Below are 17,406 nucleotides of genomic sequence, written 5' to 3' on the forward strand. Positions count from 1 at the left end.
ACACCCTTCACAACAGTTGGCCAGATCAAGAACACTCTCCAGGAGGTAGGTGTATGTGTGTCAAAGTCAACAATCAAGAGAAGACTTCACCAGAGTGAATACAGAGGGTTCACCACAAGATGTAATCCATTGGTGAGCCTCAAAAACAGGAAGGCCAGATTAGAGTTTGCCAAACGACATCTAAAAAAGCCTTCACAGTTCTGGAACAACATCCTATGGACAGATGAGACCAAGATCAACTTGTACCAGAGTGATGGGAAGAGAAGAGTATGGAGAAGGAAAGGAACTGCTCATGATCCTAAGCATACCACCTCATCAGTGAAGCATGGTGGTGGTAGTGTCATGGCGTGGGCATGTATGGCTGCCAGTGGAACTGGTTCCCTTGTATTTATTGATGATGTGACTGCTGACAAAAGCAGCAGGATGAATTCTGAAGTGTTTCGGGCAATATTATCTGCTCATATTCAGCCAAATGCTTTAGAACTCACTGGACGGCGCTTCACAGTGCAGATGGACAATGACCCAAAGCATACTGCTAAAGCAACCAAAGAGTTTTTGAAGGGAAAGAAGTGGACTGTTATGCAATGGCCAAGTCAATCACCTGACCTGAATCCGATTGAGCATGCATTTCACTTGCTGAAGACAAAACTGAAGGGAAAATGCCCCAAGAACAAGCGGGAACTGAAGACGGTTGCAGTAGAGGCCTGGCAGAGCATCACCAGGGATGAAACCCAGCGTCTGGTGATGTCTATGCGTTCCAGACTTCAGGCTGTAATTGACTGCAAAGGATTTGCAACCAAGTATTAAAAAGTGAAAGTTTGATTTATGATTATTATTCTGTCCCATTACTTTTGGTCCCTTAACAAGTGGGAGGCACATATGCAAACTGTTGTAATTCCTACACCGTTCACCTGATTTGGATGTAAATACCAATACTCAAATTAAAGCTGACAGTCTGCAGTTAAAGCACATCTTGTTTGTTTCATTTGAAATCCATTGTGGTGGTGTATAGAGCCAAAAATGTTAGAATTGTGTCGATGTCCCAATATTTATGGACCTGACTGTATATATATAAAACACATTTCTGTTTCTCAAACCATTTCTACTTCCAGATAATATGTGAGCTTGGACTACAAAAAAAAGTCATAAGGGTCAATTTTTTGAAATTGACATTTATACAAAAGAAAAATCTTAAATAAATAAGCTTTCCATTGAAGTATGTTCAATGTTTTTTCCATTGAATATTTGGCTGAGATACAACTATTTGAAAATCTGCAATCTGATGTCACGGTGCACACACGAGGGAGGAACCAGGAACACGCAGACGAGGATGTAAACTCAAATAACATACTTTACTGGGGACATCAAGGCAGGGCAAGACAAGGCAGAGCAAGACACAGACATCAAACACCGGGGATAACGAGTAGACCAGACGAAGTTTAACTGAACAGACAGAACTATAAATACACACGCAAATCATAGATAATGAGACAAACACGGCTAGACAAGAATTAACTAATGATTACGCTTAACAAGGACAGGAAACAAACCAAATATGGGCACAAGGGGCAGGAACACATGACAGACACACAACAGTTCCCTGACATAACTCCCCCCTCCCGAAAGGCTCGTCCCGAGCCTTAACAGTTCCATCAGGGAGGGGGGGTGGGCGCTCTGGAGGCCTCTCAGGACAGACACGGACCACAGGACGGGGACCTCCAGAGCGGAACAGACAGACAGGACCCATGGCGGAGCAGGGAGCTCAGGAGGCCATGGCAGGTGGTAACTGTGGCCATGGCATCCTTCTTCGGCCCACCCACTCCACCCAGAGCTCTACTACCCCCCCCCAAAATTTCCATGGGGAATCCAGGGGGTATCAGGAGCCCTCCGGGGCTAGACAGACAAAACACAAGACACGACAGGAAACCCTCCAGGGTCAGACAAACACGACAAGACATCCCACAGGAACCAGAAGCCCTCCTGGGCTGGCTAGGAAGCTGAGTCTTCCTCTGGGCATGACGAGGAGTCAGGGGCCCTCACAGGGTCCCTCAGCGACCTCCTCCACTTCTGCGACAGGGGGGGCAAGCGGCTGCGACTGGCCTCCATGGCCACAACTCAAGGAGCCGCCTGCCCCAGACGAGTCTCCATGGACAAGACAAGACATGGCATGACAAGGTAAGTTTAAAATGTTCCTGTGGGCACAACAAACACAAACACGGCTCTCCTGGCCGTGACATGTGGACTTGATCCACGGAGAGGGTATCGGCGACCGGCAGGCTTGAGTCAGCGGCAACCCGGTGGGCTTGAGTCAGCGGCAATCCGGTGGGCTTGAGTCAGCGGCAATCCGGTGGGCTTGAGTCAGCGGCGGACCGGCGGGCATTGAGTCAGAGGCGGACCGGCGGGCATTGAGTCAGAGGCGGACCGGCGGGCATTGAGTCAGAGGCGGACCGGCGGCGTGCACAGGGGAGCCGCGGACGGCGGCGTGAACAGGGGGAGCCGCCGACGGCGGGTTGGCTTTCCCCGCGGACGGCAGCGTTGATCTCCCGCGAACGGCGGGCACGGTGAAGCCGCCGACGGTGGGTTGGCTTTCCCCACGGATGGCGGACTTGGGTGAACCGCAGGTAGCGGCGTGATCTCCCGCGAACGGCGGGCTCGGTGTGCCGCGGACGGCGGCGTGAACTCCCGCGAACGGCGGGCTCGGGGTGAGCGGCGAGGTTGGGAGCCGCGGACGGCGGCGGAACATCTCCCGCGATCGGCGGGCTTGGTTGAGCCGCGGACAACGGCGAACTTCTCCCGCAATCGGCAGGCTGGAGGGATCGCGGCCAGCGGACTCGCGGCACTTGCGGTAATCCTGCCGAACTCCCACGCCGACTTGCAGTGGGCTAAGGCGGGATGTCGAGTGGCGACTTCCATGCCGCGAGAGACAGACAAAACAGGAACAAACAAAAGACTTTTAAAAAACGGAAAACAAAACGAGGTGAAGGGGCGCCGCTTACTGTTGGGGTCTGGTCTTCTGTCACGGGACACACACGAGGGAGGAACCAGGAACACGCAGACGAGGATGTAAACTCAAATAACATACTTTACTGGGGACATCAAGGCAGGGCAAGACAAGGCAGAGCAAGACACAGACATCAAACACCGGGGATAACGAGTAGACCAGACGAAGTTTAACTGAACAGACAGAACTATAAATACACACGCAAATCATAGATAATGAGACAAACACGGCTAGACAAGAATTAACTAATGATTACGCTTAACAAGGACAGGAAACAAACCAAATATGGGCACAAGGGGCAGGAACACATGACAGACACACAACAGTTCCCTGACATCTGAGAGTGCAAAAAATCTAAATATTGAGAAAATTGCCTTTAACATTGTCCAAATTAAGTTCTTAGCAATACATATTACTAATCAAAAATGAAGTTTTCATATATTTATGGTAGGAAATTTACCAAATATCTTCATGGAACATGATCTTTACTTAATGTCCTAATGATTTTTGGCATAAAAGAAAAATCTATAATTTTGACCCACACAATGTATTGTTAGCTACTGATACAAACATACCCGTACTACTTAAGACTGGTTTTGTGGTCCAGGGTCACATATATGTATTACATTAATTTAATAGAAATACTTTACGGTTTCTGTAGTCTACCACTGTGTTAATGGACATGACACTTATGATATGAATAAATGGATCATCTCACTTACGCATAGGTAATATCCAGTTCATAACACCTCAGGAAGTTGTCTTCATTCTCATTTCACAGCGTTGTAATGGAAAACAGGAACAAACTGTAACCTACAGCACAAGGGGTCCATTAGTATGATGTTGGTGTGATGTGTATGACAGACTAACTTAACTGCATCATTGAGAGCCATGCTGTGGAGAAGGCCTGATGCATTATGAAGGCCAGGTCAACACCACCAAAGCCTTAATGTACCGGGAATGAGGGGAAGAGCAGGCATCCAGCAAGTACCAGATAGAAGCTCTCCGGTCTCTGCTAAGTGGATACAGAAGCAGCAAGACTCCGGCTGATAGGGAAAGCAGATCAGGCAATTTGGCGAGCGGTGCGTACTTAGCAACACTGCATGAGGTTGATTGGATCTGTGTAGCCCACTCTCACAGTCCGCCTCTCAGGACATTGTAAGTAATTGGCCATGAGTCTCTGCTCTCCTGCACTGGATCTTCAGGCCAATTAAGCCTATCAAAGCCACCCACCCTGACCATTTATTGTCTCTACTTGCTTGTTGACCTTTTGCCTTGCATGCTTTGAACGGGAGGTTTGACGTGTTTAAAAGAGCTGACGTTTATATGGCATCTCAAGGGCTGTTGAAACGAGGGAACGTCATTCTTGATCTTATGCTAAATGTTTCGGGGTCAAATTATTACTTGTCTTCACAACCCACAACGCCCTTGCTGATTTGAAAACAAATAAATAGACAGGTCTGTTTGTTCGTTTTATTTATTTATAGAGCACAATTAAAACAACACTGGGTTGACCAATGTACGGTACAATAGCAACTAAAATAAAAACCATCAGGATAGGTCTGGTTACTATCCTGCAAGTCATGAGGTCTGAAAGAAACTGAGGCCATCTACTTCATGAAAATTTTCACTATACACTCTCAGAAAAAAAAGTACAAAGCTGTCACTAGGGCAGTACAAAAGTTAAAAAGTACATATTTGCATCTAAATTGTACACATTAGAACCTTAAAGGGGTAGTTCACCTAAAAATGAAAATTCTGTCATTAATTACTCACCTCATGTCGTTCCAAACCCTTAAGACCTTCTTTCATCGTCTGAACACAAATTAAGATATTTCTGATGAAATTCGAGAGCTTTATTCTGACCCTGCATAGACAGCAAAGTTCAAGGCCCAGAAAGGTAGTCAAGGACATCAATAAAATAGTCCATGTGACATCAGTGTTACCTGTATGTTTCGGTTTAGTTCTGTTTTGCCCTTATTTGGTAGTTCCTGTTCTCATTACATCTTTCATTCATATCACCTGTCTTGTATCAGTCTTCTTGTTTGCTCCTTTGTTCCCTGCCTTTATAAGTTCTCAGTTCTCCCCTAGTCTTTGTCTTGGATTGATATGGTTTAAATGGAAATCTGTGGTTTTTCTACAAATAAAAACAAACAAACATGGTTATTATAGTTAAACTATTAAACCATAGCAACCACAAATTTCCTGATTTTGCAACTTAGAGGCTCATATGCTGTCTTGCTATTAAAACTGCAAAAAACTGAAAAAGTCATTTTCTGAAAAATTTAATGAATTTGGCCATTAAGTGTTGCATGGCAGCGGTTAAAAAGGATAATTTCCCCTTCACGTTCTCTCTAACGTTACCTGTGTTTTCTGTCAGGAGACTGTGTTAAGTTCCACGCGTATGGCTAGAGACATCTGTTTCTAAACGGAAGACACAGATGTCTGAATCTAAGTGATCTAAAAGGAAACACTGCAGACAGCTCATGAGTCCAGCAGGTCTGGGAGAAAAATGTTGGAGAGGCTCTCAAAGGGAAAGCAACATGGACGAAAGATGAATCAGTGCGCGCCATCTGTCGGTGAACTTCGGAATGACATAAAACACTAAAAAGGACTGGTTTGAACAGGTTTTGTTATATTTTCCCTTTAAAAAATGTGTAGTAGTTAATTACATTTGCTGATTATTTAAACGCTTGTATGCATAAAATAGTATACATTTATAAATGATCTAAACAAAATTTAAAAGTTATAATGAAATGAGTTGAAAATAATCAAAAAACATATTTAGGTTACACTTTGTTTTTAAGTGCCATAGTTGCAATGTAATTACGCAAGTACTGAGTACAAAGTGTACTTTAGGGTTAGGGTTAACTATTATTACTACAAGTACATGTAACATATAATAAGGACACTGTAAAGTGTTGCCAATATTTATTTACCTTCGAAAAATAACTGAATGTTATATATTGTAAATTAATTAATAATAAAGCCATGTATTTATAATCCATAAATTAAATTAATGAATTATATTATTAAATATATTTAACATATTATATTAATAAATATAATATCTAAATAAAATATTTTATTAAAAAAAATTATAAATTTTTTATAAAATGACTACTACTACTACTACCACTAATTTTAAAAAGTAATTATTGATTTAAATGATACAAAAATTAACAAATAATCACATGTATTTATAAGTCATTAATTCAAATGAATAAAATTAATTAAAATGCATTAATAAATGAATTGATCTATCAAGTTATTAGTCAAAACGTACAATTTCAAATTACTTGTAGGATGTTTTGTCTCTTCCACATACTATAAATCAAAGTACAGTTCACTCGTTTTTTTTTTTTTTTTTTACTTTATTTGTTTATCTGAGTAACATGTTTCTCTCTGTCTTGCATTTCACATGCGTTTTACATATGTCACAACACATTTTTTCATACAGTTTCTCAGGTCTTCCAGGTGATACTAGATTTTCCAGAAAACCTTCATTAAGTATGTAAAATGTTTCAAACAATCTTGCCCAAGATAACAACGACTTAACCTTTTTCCAGTTACTCCCTTTGATACAAATTCCACTCTAATAAATGTGTAGAAAAAAAAAAAAAATTCCCTATGATCCATTAACATTTTTTGTAATGCCAAATATGAAATGCATTTTACAATCCCTTTACAACATCTGTTCTACTAACTAGAAGAATACAGAGATAGATTTTAGATAATCCAACAGTGTTTGGTCCTTCAGAAGAAACTTAAGATCAGAATCTCTCCGGCTACTTACCACATCCATCTCCACACGGCAAAACTAAAACATCTCACTGAATACCAGAACAATAATAAAAAAAGGATTTTAATACCCCAGATTTTCATATAAGATAGCTTTGATTGGGTATAGCAAAGGTTACAGGATGTTACATGACCTTTGCCCTCTGCTCTGTGTGGCCTAACATCAAACAGGCACCACTAGTGCATAGTTTCCGCACCTGCCTTCATAAAGGCCACATAAAGCTTCTAGAGGTGAAAAGACACTAACATGATGAACCTAACACACTCTCAGAAGCAGACAAACACTGGACCCATTAACGTTAATTGTTCAAATCTAGTGCACATTTTGTCATTTAGATGTTCCTGAATTATTTATCTTCCTTCTAACAATAACCAATTTGTGAATTTTTCCGAATGGGATGCCAAGTCCCAGTGCTGCCACACACTGAGGTGTAAATACTAGTTGGTAAGATTTACTGAGAGCGTTGACCAGCAATGTGGGGTTCACTGATGTTTACGTGAAGCTATAAATTATCAGACAAGATTGTTACAAAGCCAACAGCCCTGTTTACTTCTCCTGTCACACTCAACTCGTGTCCCCTGCTGGTCAGGCTCAGGCTTTTTGCGACAGCTCTCATTCAGTTTGTGGGACGGGACGTCACTGTCAGGTCTCCCTGATGTGGTTGTCCTCCTTCAGGCCCTGTCAGCGTCAGGAGGCTGGAAGAGCCTCCTCACAGTGTCAGAGGCCTGCCACATGCCCATTGCTGTCACCAAAGAGCTTTCGTCAGTGTCAGCATCAGCTGGTGGCTGGAGTGTCTGCCCCCTGCTGTCAGCTGTACTGAACTTTTCACCTAGTGTGCTTAGCTCAAGGCCGTTTCATGATTGGTGGTTCAACGGCTGCCTGACCAAAGTCAACCTGGGCCAGGATCTGCTGACCCACATCAACCTGTTGTTGGCCGTGGTGGTGATGGTGATGGTGATGGTGATGATGATGCCTGTGCCTCTCCACGCCGTCGGGGTGATGCCGTTCATGACCTTGTCCATGATGACCGTGATGTTCTTGATGGTGATACTGTTCTCCCTCTGTTGTTGTATTCTCATCTGTGGATTTCTTGCACTGTTCAAGTTGCAGTGAACTCTGTAATGACCGGAAGAAAAGGGCAAAATGTTACTTTATGTACTCATAAAACAAAGCTTCCAAAAGGTTATTATAAGTTGTTTTCCCCCAGTGATGCCATAGAAGAACCCGTTTAGGTCCCCCAAAGAACCTATCAGCGAACAGTTTTTAAAAGAACCATTTTTTTCTTTGTGCAAGAACATTTTATTAATCTGAAGAACCTTTTTTCCAACATAAGGAACTTTTTGTGCAATGGAAAGGTTCCAAGGATGTTCTTCACTGAGCTATAGAATTGATCCCAGTGAAGAAATAACCTTTTTTAAACATGCATTTTCATGCCAAACAACTTATTTGGTGCAGAGCGACTGCATTTACGTAAACAAACAGACGTCCTCATGTGCGCGTCAGATTCAGATGGAGGGAGGAAGATTTTGAGAGAATATAGTGCACAAATTATATGGACTTCTTTTATGGTACCTTTATGTGCTTTTTGGATCTTGACAGTTTACCTCATATCGTTCTCAGCACCACATTGTTTAGTTACAAGGGTGAGTAAATGAAAGTAATGAGAGAAAAAATGATTTTTATTCTGGTCAAACTAGTGTTGAGCTTACAAAAAGCATATTATATTCTATGTATATTACACACTATATTTATAATCACTGCTGTTTTACCTCAAGGTTGCATTCTCCACATATACCATCACAATAAGTAAGTCTTATGGCCTCCTCCACATGTGGGTGGCTCAGGACGGTGTTGGGAAGAGACAGATGGTAAGTGAGTCGGCCACACCTGGAAGAAAAAGGTATTTAGTGAAATATTATTAAAGTAATATAGTGATCATGTTCATCAGGTGAATTGAACTGGATGAGTGGTGAGCCGAACCTGTCATAGACCAAGATGTCATCCTTCTCAGCATCTACTGCCTGCCAGACATCCGGCTGACTGAGGTCTTGGGCGTAGAGGGTGATATTCATCAGTCTTTCTTTGAGCAAGTGGTGCAGCTGCTGGGACATTTCGTCTCGGTTGTTTACCACCATGTAGTTTATATTTACATAACCTTGGTTCTCTAACTTCAGGAGCAAGTCATTGAGCCTTGAAGAACATTCAACAAGTTGGATTAGATAAATTCGCCTTGTGTAAACAATACAAAGAGAACACTATCAAGAATGCGACCAGATAAGGGTTTGAAAAACAAGGTCTCATGAAAGTTTTGCTGTTTTTCTTTGGTATGTTTGAAATTATTACTATAAAGTAAAAAGTCTGCACTCACTTCGATGCTTGCTCCAAGCAGAACAATCAGCTGGCCTGGAGGTAAGCCACCACTGTCACACGTCCAAGAGCGTTCTTCATGGGCTCCTCCTCTCCGATCTTCCACACGGGAGGAAGTTTGCAGCGGGCTCCGCCTGTTTCGCTCTCTGCACTGCAGCCCACCAGCAGGCAGAGAGCCAGGGTAAGGCTGAGTGCCTTCCACATGACTCCAAACAACAGACCCACTAACCTAAACACAAAGACCAACAGTTTATCTCATATCCATAAATAAATAGAAGACATTTGAATTGTAAACTGGTGATACAATTCCAACCTGACAATCAGCAATAAATAATTAATATATATTTTTATGAATTTATTATTAATTGATGAATTTTGTGAATATGAATTGTGCGTGTGTGTGTGTATACACAATTCATATTCACAAAATTCATTAATTTTATAATATTTTAAATAAATATATATTTTATTTTATTCATTTTTATATTAAAATGTCAGCTATATAAAATATACTGATGTAAAATAATATACTGATAAAACATTGTGTAGTATAAATATTTGTATATTTTATTTTGTATTCAAATGTCAACTGTATAAAATATACTGATATGTAATATATAATATACTAATAAATACTGACATTTCAATTAGTTTTTATTTTACAGCATGTTTCACAATATATATTATTATGCTTTGTAGTAAACAAGGAAAAATGGTGTAAAATTTGTAACAAGATGGAATCTCTGCAGTGTAATCTAATCCCTTTTGGTCAGCACATATCGAAATTACTGTCTGCTCAGCAGTTATATATTTAACCATATCGTTTTTGTATTAGCCATATAATAATCATGTACCTGTAATTATGGTAATTAACCCTGATTTAGTGATCAAAGTAAATGAAAGCAAGTTTAGGGCAAGGTCCATTGTACAAACAAATGCTACTGGAGGAAACTGTACATTTTCATGACACAGAGTTGTCAGAACCAAATTAATGTGCAAACTGGTTTTAAATAATGCATTAATACCTACATTAAACTTTAAATATATGTGAATAATTAAAAGATGTCTGAAAAAAAAAAGAAATCCAAAAAACATGTCTCATAACTGATGAGTGACTTACTTGTTTTACTTGAGAGTCTTCAGCAGCGATACTTTCTGAGCTGGTTCTTGACAAAAACAACCCGCTCCCACACGGCTCCTCCTATTTATACTCCTCTTGTTTTTCCCGACTGAAAGCGGGGCAAAGGTCCCTCTGTTCCTGTTTCAAAAACTTTAATAACTCACGTATTCACCCCTGGAGTTACACGCATCAGCAGTAAATATCTGTAACCTCCATAATGTGTTCTGAGTGGACAAGCCAAAGCTTGAGCAGGGAAAAAAAGAATGTCTAAGTGGATTAGTATTAGTATGCGTCACTGCCAAAGGCTGTTTTTTATTTACTTTTTCATTTTTTTCCTTTATAACTTTTTTATTTCTTCACACTTCTCTTTCATGAAAGAAAGAAGAAAAACTGATAGCAAAGTTACACTTGTTTTTGCCAAAAAAAAAAAAAATGTCCAGATAGTAAACAGTTAACGAAAACTGCATTCTAGACTTCTGTTTCCCTAAGGGCTGAAAAGTGGGGGGCTGTGTGCAACACTGAAAAGAAATGACAACCATTTATGAATCTGAGCATTGTGTGCAACATGGTTATTAAAGCATTCATTCGTACAGAATCAATGATCATTTTATTGGCATGGTTCTCTTAACATCCTGTCATTTTTGTTTGTGCAGCTTTGCACAGCTGGGTTAGTGTCAGCACTTTTCCTGCTGAGATGAAACTTTGAAACTTCCTCTCTTTTTGCTGAACCTTAATAAACACCCTGTTTTTAAAATTCTGTACGACTGGAAAAACAATGATAGAGTGCATTTTCTTGGAAGACAAGTGCTTAAAACTTCACAAAAAACCCTTTTATAAACATTCAAAGACAGGCTCAAGACCATATGTTTTATGATTTAGCAATTAGTTAATGGTCATTATCAGAACTAATGATCTAGAGGACCGTTTGACCTCCTAGTGAAGCACTTTAGATGCAGTTAACCCATATTTTACTGATTACTGCTAGTTAATTGATAACATGTTATGAAATCATTTATTAGATAAACTGATTCTCATAAATCTTGACAAAACATTTGTCTATTCTTAGTAAAGAATAAACTGTATATCCAAGTCAATGGATAGTGCAACAACTGGACATTAAATCAACAGCATCTTCAGGAATTGCCTAATCTATTTGATTTTAGTTTTAGTTTTTTCCTCTCTCAAGTTTTGAGAATCATTTTTATATTAGCCTAATGATTAACTAGCAAACCTGCAATGGATTAACATACTCAGCATATGTATAAACCTGTTGCTGTTTAGTTCCTATTTTAAGATATATGAATTAAGGTTATGTTGTATTCTGTTTTTACAATTATTTTTACAGTTTACACATGTTTCCATGTATCCTAGTTCTTGCTTTAATTACGTTTAAAGGCATCAGTATTTTGTAATAGCCTACATTAAACGCTACACTCTTAAAAAAACAAAAAAGCAAGGATTCCAAAAGTGGGCTTTCACAGTGATGCCATAGCATAACCATTTTTAGTTCTCAGTGAACTACCATTTTTCTTAATGTGAAGACAATTGTAATCTAAAGAACCTTTTTTCCACTATAAAGATCCTTTTGTGGAATGGAATGTTAAAGATTCCTCATGGAACATCATGGTATCTCAGTTGTGCCTCAGGAGGGCAGTGGAGAGCTTTGTCTGTCAATGAATAAGGCATTGTTTTGGCTCTGAGAGAAGCAAAAAACATTTTATTATGTCAAATTTCAGCTACTTCAAATATCCGTACTGTAATTACTTCTGTTAAAGGTCTTATGAAACATAACATATAGATAGAATTCATTATTTTTCTCTCTAATTGATCAAAACTAAATATTTTCTTTTGATTTGATAAAATGTTGTTGTTTTTTTTTCTCTAATTTGGGGATTTCACCAATGTGTTTTTGAACAAAAGTAACATTGGATCAGGTTTATTAAAATTAAAACGAAAACTATTAAAATAATAATAAATAAACGTTAACTGAAATAAAAATATACAAATCTTACATTTATTTTATCTTATCTAAAATAACTCAAACTGAAATAAACATTGAGAACTAGCCTATATAAAAATGTTTAAGAGAAACTAATAAAAATGACAACACAATAAGATTAGGCCTACTTAAAAAGTGAAAAGAAAACATTTAAAATGAAATTGAAATATTAAAATTTTAAATGAAATATAAAAAAAAACTAAGGCTAATAATATATCAATGAATTGTATGTACAAGCCTTGATCTAGCCTGGGTAATAAATGATAGGCTAGAGTATATTATAGCATTTGTGTTTTCTTTTAATCCAAATCAGGTTGCCAACCAAAATTTTGCTTCTTATACTTATTTACCTTTTCCATACTTTTTAAATGTAGCTATGTATTAATTTAATACATATAGGCCTAACGCTCACAGGAAATAGCCTACATACAGCACAAATATTAGGCTATTTAAAAGAACAATAGACCTATGTAACTTGACGCAAAGCAGTAAAGTATATATACAACCAGAATACAAAACACAGTGATAATCTACTAAAATAATTAAGACAAAACAAATGTACATTTTCCATACTTGAAGATAACGGGATCTTTGGACAGTGGGCACCGTCGCCCTGGTAACCACCAGTTGTCAGCCTCGCGCGATAAAACGCTTTCGCAGGGGCTTATGGGAAGTCGAGGCCAGAGCAGAAGCGACCGCCCTTTTCCGACAGCGGAGGAAACGCAGCACATTGATCGCTTCAGGCCTCCAACGCGAATAAACAACCGCACTAAACATCAGAGCGTCACCCGGGGTAAGTTCGTGGGAGCGTTAGACACCCGGCGTCACTCATTATTTAGCCGAAAGGGAATCTGTCTAATTAAAAGAGCATTTTAATGCGCGATTTGATGACGTAACGACAATGGTCCAGAAAACAAATGGCGAATGCGTTAACGGCCACAGGCCCAGCGTGCGAGTAACATGAAGCTGACTAGCACATAGTGCTACTTTTGCTATTCGTATATTTCTGTAGGACCTCCATACGGTTGGGCTGTTGAAGTATGTGGCTTTTGCAGGAGTTTGACCCGCTGAGTGTAAAGCAGCTCCCTGTAGAAACGCGCGCGTATTCGGCTTTCTGTTTAGATATGCCTGCCGCTCTGTGGATCTGTTGGCATAGGGGCCATTACAAAGTATGTGCCTAATTCATCTTAGAGCATTGTCTGTGTTAAATGACACAAGCCTGTGGAAGATTGTAGACGAATTGTTTGGCTTTCAAAATGCATTTAACATTTTAATATTGTAGCTGTCTACCCACTTACAAAATCTGAGCAATTGTAACTGCTTTTTGGTACCAAGAAGTCAATGCAACTTCACTTTTTTATTATAATAATATACATGTTATACATCCATACTTTTATTATGCTGTCATGTTTTTATTGTCTGTTTGTTTCTTCATAGTACTTGCATGCGCAGGGAAAGGGCTGAGCCATGTCTGTTGATGGAGATGTTGATTATGGGCATGAGTTTCCAGCCCATTACAAAGTGATGCTTGACAAACTGAATGAGCAGCGTCAGCTGGATCAGTTCACAGACATCACTCTTATTGTGGATGGTGAGGTTTCCTTCTTTTTTCTTATACTTTTCGGAATTATGCAAAATATTATATTGTTGAATAAACAGGTGCTGATGATTGTGGTTACTTTATCAGGACATCAGTTTAGGGCCCACAAAGCTGTTTTGGCTGCCTGCAGTCAGTTTTTCCACAAATTCTTTCAGGACTTCACTCAAGAGCCTCTGGTGGAAATTGAAGGTACCTAACTATACATGCATCTGTGTGGTAAATCTGTTATATATTATTACAATGTAGCCTACTGGAAGCACCTGTTTGCAACACAGTTAGTAGACTTTGGGTTTCGTAATTTACACATAGAAGCCCAGATTGACAAAGAAGGGGGAGGAGGGGATAATGTCACTGAATTATTGCTATGTATTTGTTTTAAATAATATTGGGTTATGCTTTATTTTAAGGTGTCATTGTTACAGTGTAATTACACATTCAAGTACTGAGTTACGTTATTTAGTTACTACAATAGTAAGTACATGTAACGTGTAACAAGGACACTTTAAATAGTGTTACCTAGTATTGTTTATTGCCCAAGACAAATAATGAAAGTTGGCTTTTTAAAGAAATCTACATCTATTAAGGTCCTGAATTCAAATTTGTTTAAAATTACTAGAGACCCGAGGTTACAGATATCAGACCTGAATGCCTTTGCCGCTAATCAGAAATTTAAACCTGACCCATTTGAGTCAGACCTCAGGTTTTTGTATCCAATTTGGCAGCAGTTAATTCTATCGGTTGACGCATTACTGCTATGGCATTTTATGTTCTCCCTGCCCTAATAGTAGTAAGTTAAAAATGACTCCAAATAATGAATGCTCAATAATAATCTTTACGACAATATTTTTGTTCCAATGAACAGGTGTTAGCAACACTGCCTTCCGTCACCTAATGGAGTTCACTTATACAGCTACATTAGCTGTGAATGGTGAGGAAGAAGTCAGTGATGTCTGGAGAGCTGCAGAGTACCTTCAAATGCAGGAGGCGATCAAAGCCTTGAACAACAGGTTGCTCACTATTGTATATTTTCCTTTGCTTGAATTTTATCCTGAAGTTGATTTTTAACTATTATGTTTCTTCTCCAACGTAGAAGGAATGGTACCTCCTCAATAAACTCCTCCCAGGCCTTGGCTGGAAAGAGCAAGGCTAAGAAGAGGAAAATCGCAGAGACCTCCAATGTGATCACTGAGACTCTTCCTTCAGTGGAAACCGAATCCATTGAAATCGAAGTGGAGGTTGGCGAGGAACATATTGAGGTGGAGGAAAGTGGCCTGGTGGAAGTAGTGGATGCTGCTAGGAATTCCACCGAACACTCATCGGATGACTCTGCGTTGGCCTTACTGGCTGACATCACCAGCAAATACCAGCAGGGAGAGCAGACGCTGCATGTGATGAAAAAGGAAGTAGATGATTCGGTAGTCGTGCCGGAAGAAACTGTGATTGCCTCCAAGACTCTGGAGAATATCGAAGTGGTGGAGGTTCAGATCTCTCAGCTGGACAACCTTTTCCGTTGTGACAAGTGTGACCGCTGCTTCAAACTCTACTACCACCTCAAACAGCACATGAAGACTCACACCGCTACCCCGGATAGGGGCTTTGTCTGCAGGCACTGCAGTAAAACATATGCCCGGGAAGGAGCCCTTAAACAGCACTTGAATAATTACCATTTTGATGTGGAGGAACAGTCCCGACGACAGAAAAAGAAAGTGCATGTATGCGAGTACTGTGAAAAGCAGTTTGATCATTTTGGACACTTCAAAGAGCATTTAAGGAAGCACACAGGTGAGATATTATGAGGTTAAATGCATTTTAAGAAATGTATTCAAATCTAATCTCTAATCAGTCTCGCATTTATTCACGTATGTGTAGGTGAGAAACCCTTTGAGTGCCCGGAGTGCCATGAACGTTTTGCTAGGAACAGTACTCTGAAGTGCCACATGTCAGCATGTCAAAATGGCGCTGGAGCCAAAAAAGGGAGAAAGAAGCTTTATGAATGCCAGGTTGGTTTTAGCCAGTAAAATATTATCCAAATATGCATTTACTATGCCAAACCTTCTGGGAAAAACTCACTAAAAGGGCTTCATTTTTGACTACCTCAGGTTTCTTCTTTTTTTGACAGCAGCATGTATATAATTATATAATTGCTTCTCATAAGTTTGGAAAGATGGTTGCTGCATATTGTTTACAAAAACAAACAAAAAAATATTTTATTAAAAGTAATTTGATAAACACTGAGCAATATGGGAGTTTTGGTTGTATTTTGCCTACTCGTTTATCTTTTTGACTCCTCAGGTCTGTAGCAGTGTTTTCAATAGTTGGGAGCAGTTCAAGGATCACTTAGTGACCCACACGGGTGAGAAACCCAACCACTGCACCATCTGTGATCAGTGGTTCACGCAACCCAGAGACCTCAACACTCATCTGCAAGAGTTCCACGGCTTACAGGAGAAGGTTATCATCACAGAGGAAGTCATGATTTCAGACCCAGCCACGGTCTTTGCTATGGCAGAGGTTGAGGAGGGAGAGGAGAGGGTGATCCTGGAGGACGGCATGCGGGTGGAGCATGTCACTGTGGAGCCGGTGGACGTTGTTGCTGTTGAGACTCTCATGGTGGAGGAAGAGACGCCGATACAGACTTCTCAGACTGTGGGTGGGGTGGAAGAGACAGTGGTTTTACAAGTACATAGCGAGAGATTGAAAGAACAAGCAATGGATATCCAAATAGCACAGGTGACTGTTGCAGAACCATCAGAATGTCAAGTTAAACAAGAAGCAATGGACTGTTCGAAAAAAGTAAAGACTGCAAATGTATGAAAGGCCTCTCCTGTGCATGGACACTTTGAGAATGAAATGGGAAGGTGAACCAGGCCTTTACTCCTTTCCCACCGCATTAAAATTATACAGTAATGCTCACTGTAGTGTCATCCAACAAAGATGGGTCACCAGCTTAATTTCTTTAAGCTTTGCTCTTCACTTCTCAGAAAGCAGTGTCTCCATAAATCTGATCACAGGTTCAGTCATGCTTTTAATGTATGTTGTGGATAAGAATAGTAAGAGATGTAATTCATTTCATGAATAGTGCACATCGACTGTTTCAAAGGTGGAAAGAATGTTTTGTTTTTTTTGCTGGGCAGCGATTAATCGCATCCAAAATGAAAGTTTTTATGGACATAATATGTGTGTGTACTGTGTATATAAAGACACACACATACAGTATATATATTTAGAAAATATTTACATGTATTCACATGTGTATATTTTTATACATATAATTTATATTATATTTAATATATAAACATACCCTATTTTTCTTAAATATATGCATACATGTGTGTGCGTGTGTTTATGTATACATAAGAAATGTACACACACACACATTATGTACATAACTTATTTTGGATGTGGTTAATCGTTGCCCAGCACTTTTTTTTATTTTAAGTTATCTTTGGATGTATGTTTATAGTGTGTGTAAGAAGCTTATTTTCATAAAAGAATTAAAGGGGAAAATGTTTCCCCA

The 17,406-nt window shown here is 39.6% G+C and overlaps 1 protein-coding gene and 1 pseudogene across 3 annotated transcripts; one reads left to right on the plus strand and one right to left on the minus strand.

Moving 5' to 3' along the window:
- Nucleotides 1-7,293: 7,293 nt before the first annotated feature.
- Nucleotides 7,294-10,397, minus strand: LOC306849652 (selenoprotein Pa-like; annotated as a pseudogene). Its single transcript, XR_013786026.1, has 5 exons — nt 10,291-10,397; nt 9,172-9,399; nt 8,784-8,993; nt 8,573-8,690; nt 7,294-7,919 (listed from the first exon to the last, which is right to left on the minus strand). The product of XR_013786026.1 is annotated as a selenoprotein Pa-like (transcript).
- Nucleotides 10,398-12,961: 2,564 nt separating this feature from the next.
- Nucleotides 12,962-16,977, plus strand: LOC306849522 (zinc finger protein 131-like). Of its 2 annotated transcripts, none has more exons than XM_079384619.1 (7): nt 12,962-13,082; nt 13,727-13,880; nt 13,977-14,078; nt 14,752-14,896; nt 14,980-15,671; nt 15,759-15,889; nt 16,182-16,977. In XM_079384619.1, the coding sequence occupies exons 2-7, from the start codon at nt 13,757-13,759 to the stop codon at nt 16,701-16,703; spliced, it is 1,716 nt and encodes a 571-aa protein (XP_079240745.1). In that variant the 5' UTR covers nt 12,962-13,082; nt 13,727-13,756; the 3' UTR covers nt 16,704-16,977. The 2 variants fall into 2 exon arrangements, with proteins under 2 accessions (XP_079240745.1, XP_079240746.1); XM_079384620.1 differs by lacking the exon at nt 12,962-13,082 and adding an exon at nt 13,201-13,458 and having other exon boundaries at nt 16,182-16,850.
- Nucleotides 16,978-17,406: the final 429 nt, after the last annotated feature.

The sequence above is a fragment of the Barbus barbus genome, assembly GCF_936440315.1.
Source record: "Barbus barbus genome assembly, chromosome: 29".
Taxonomy (NCBI): domain Eukaryota; kingdom Metazoa; phylum Chordata; class Actinopteri; order Cypriniformes; family Cyprinidae; genus Barbus; species Barbus barbus.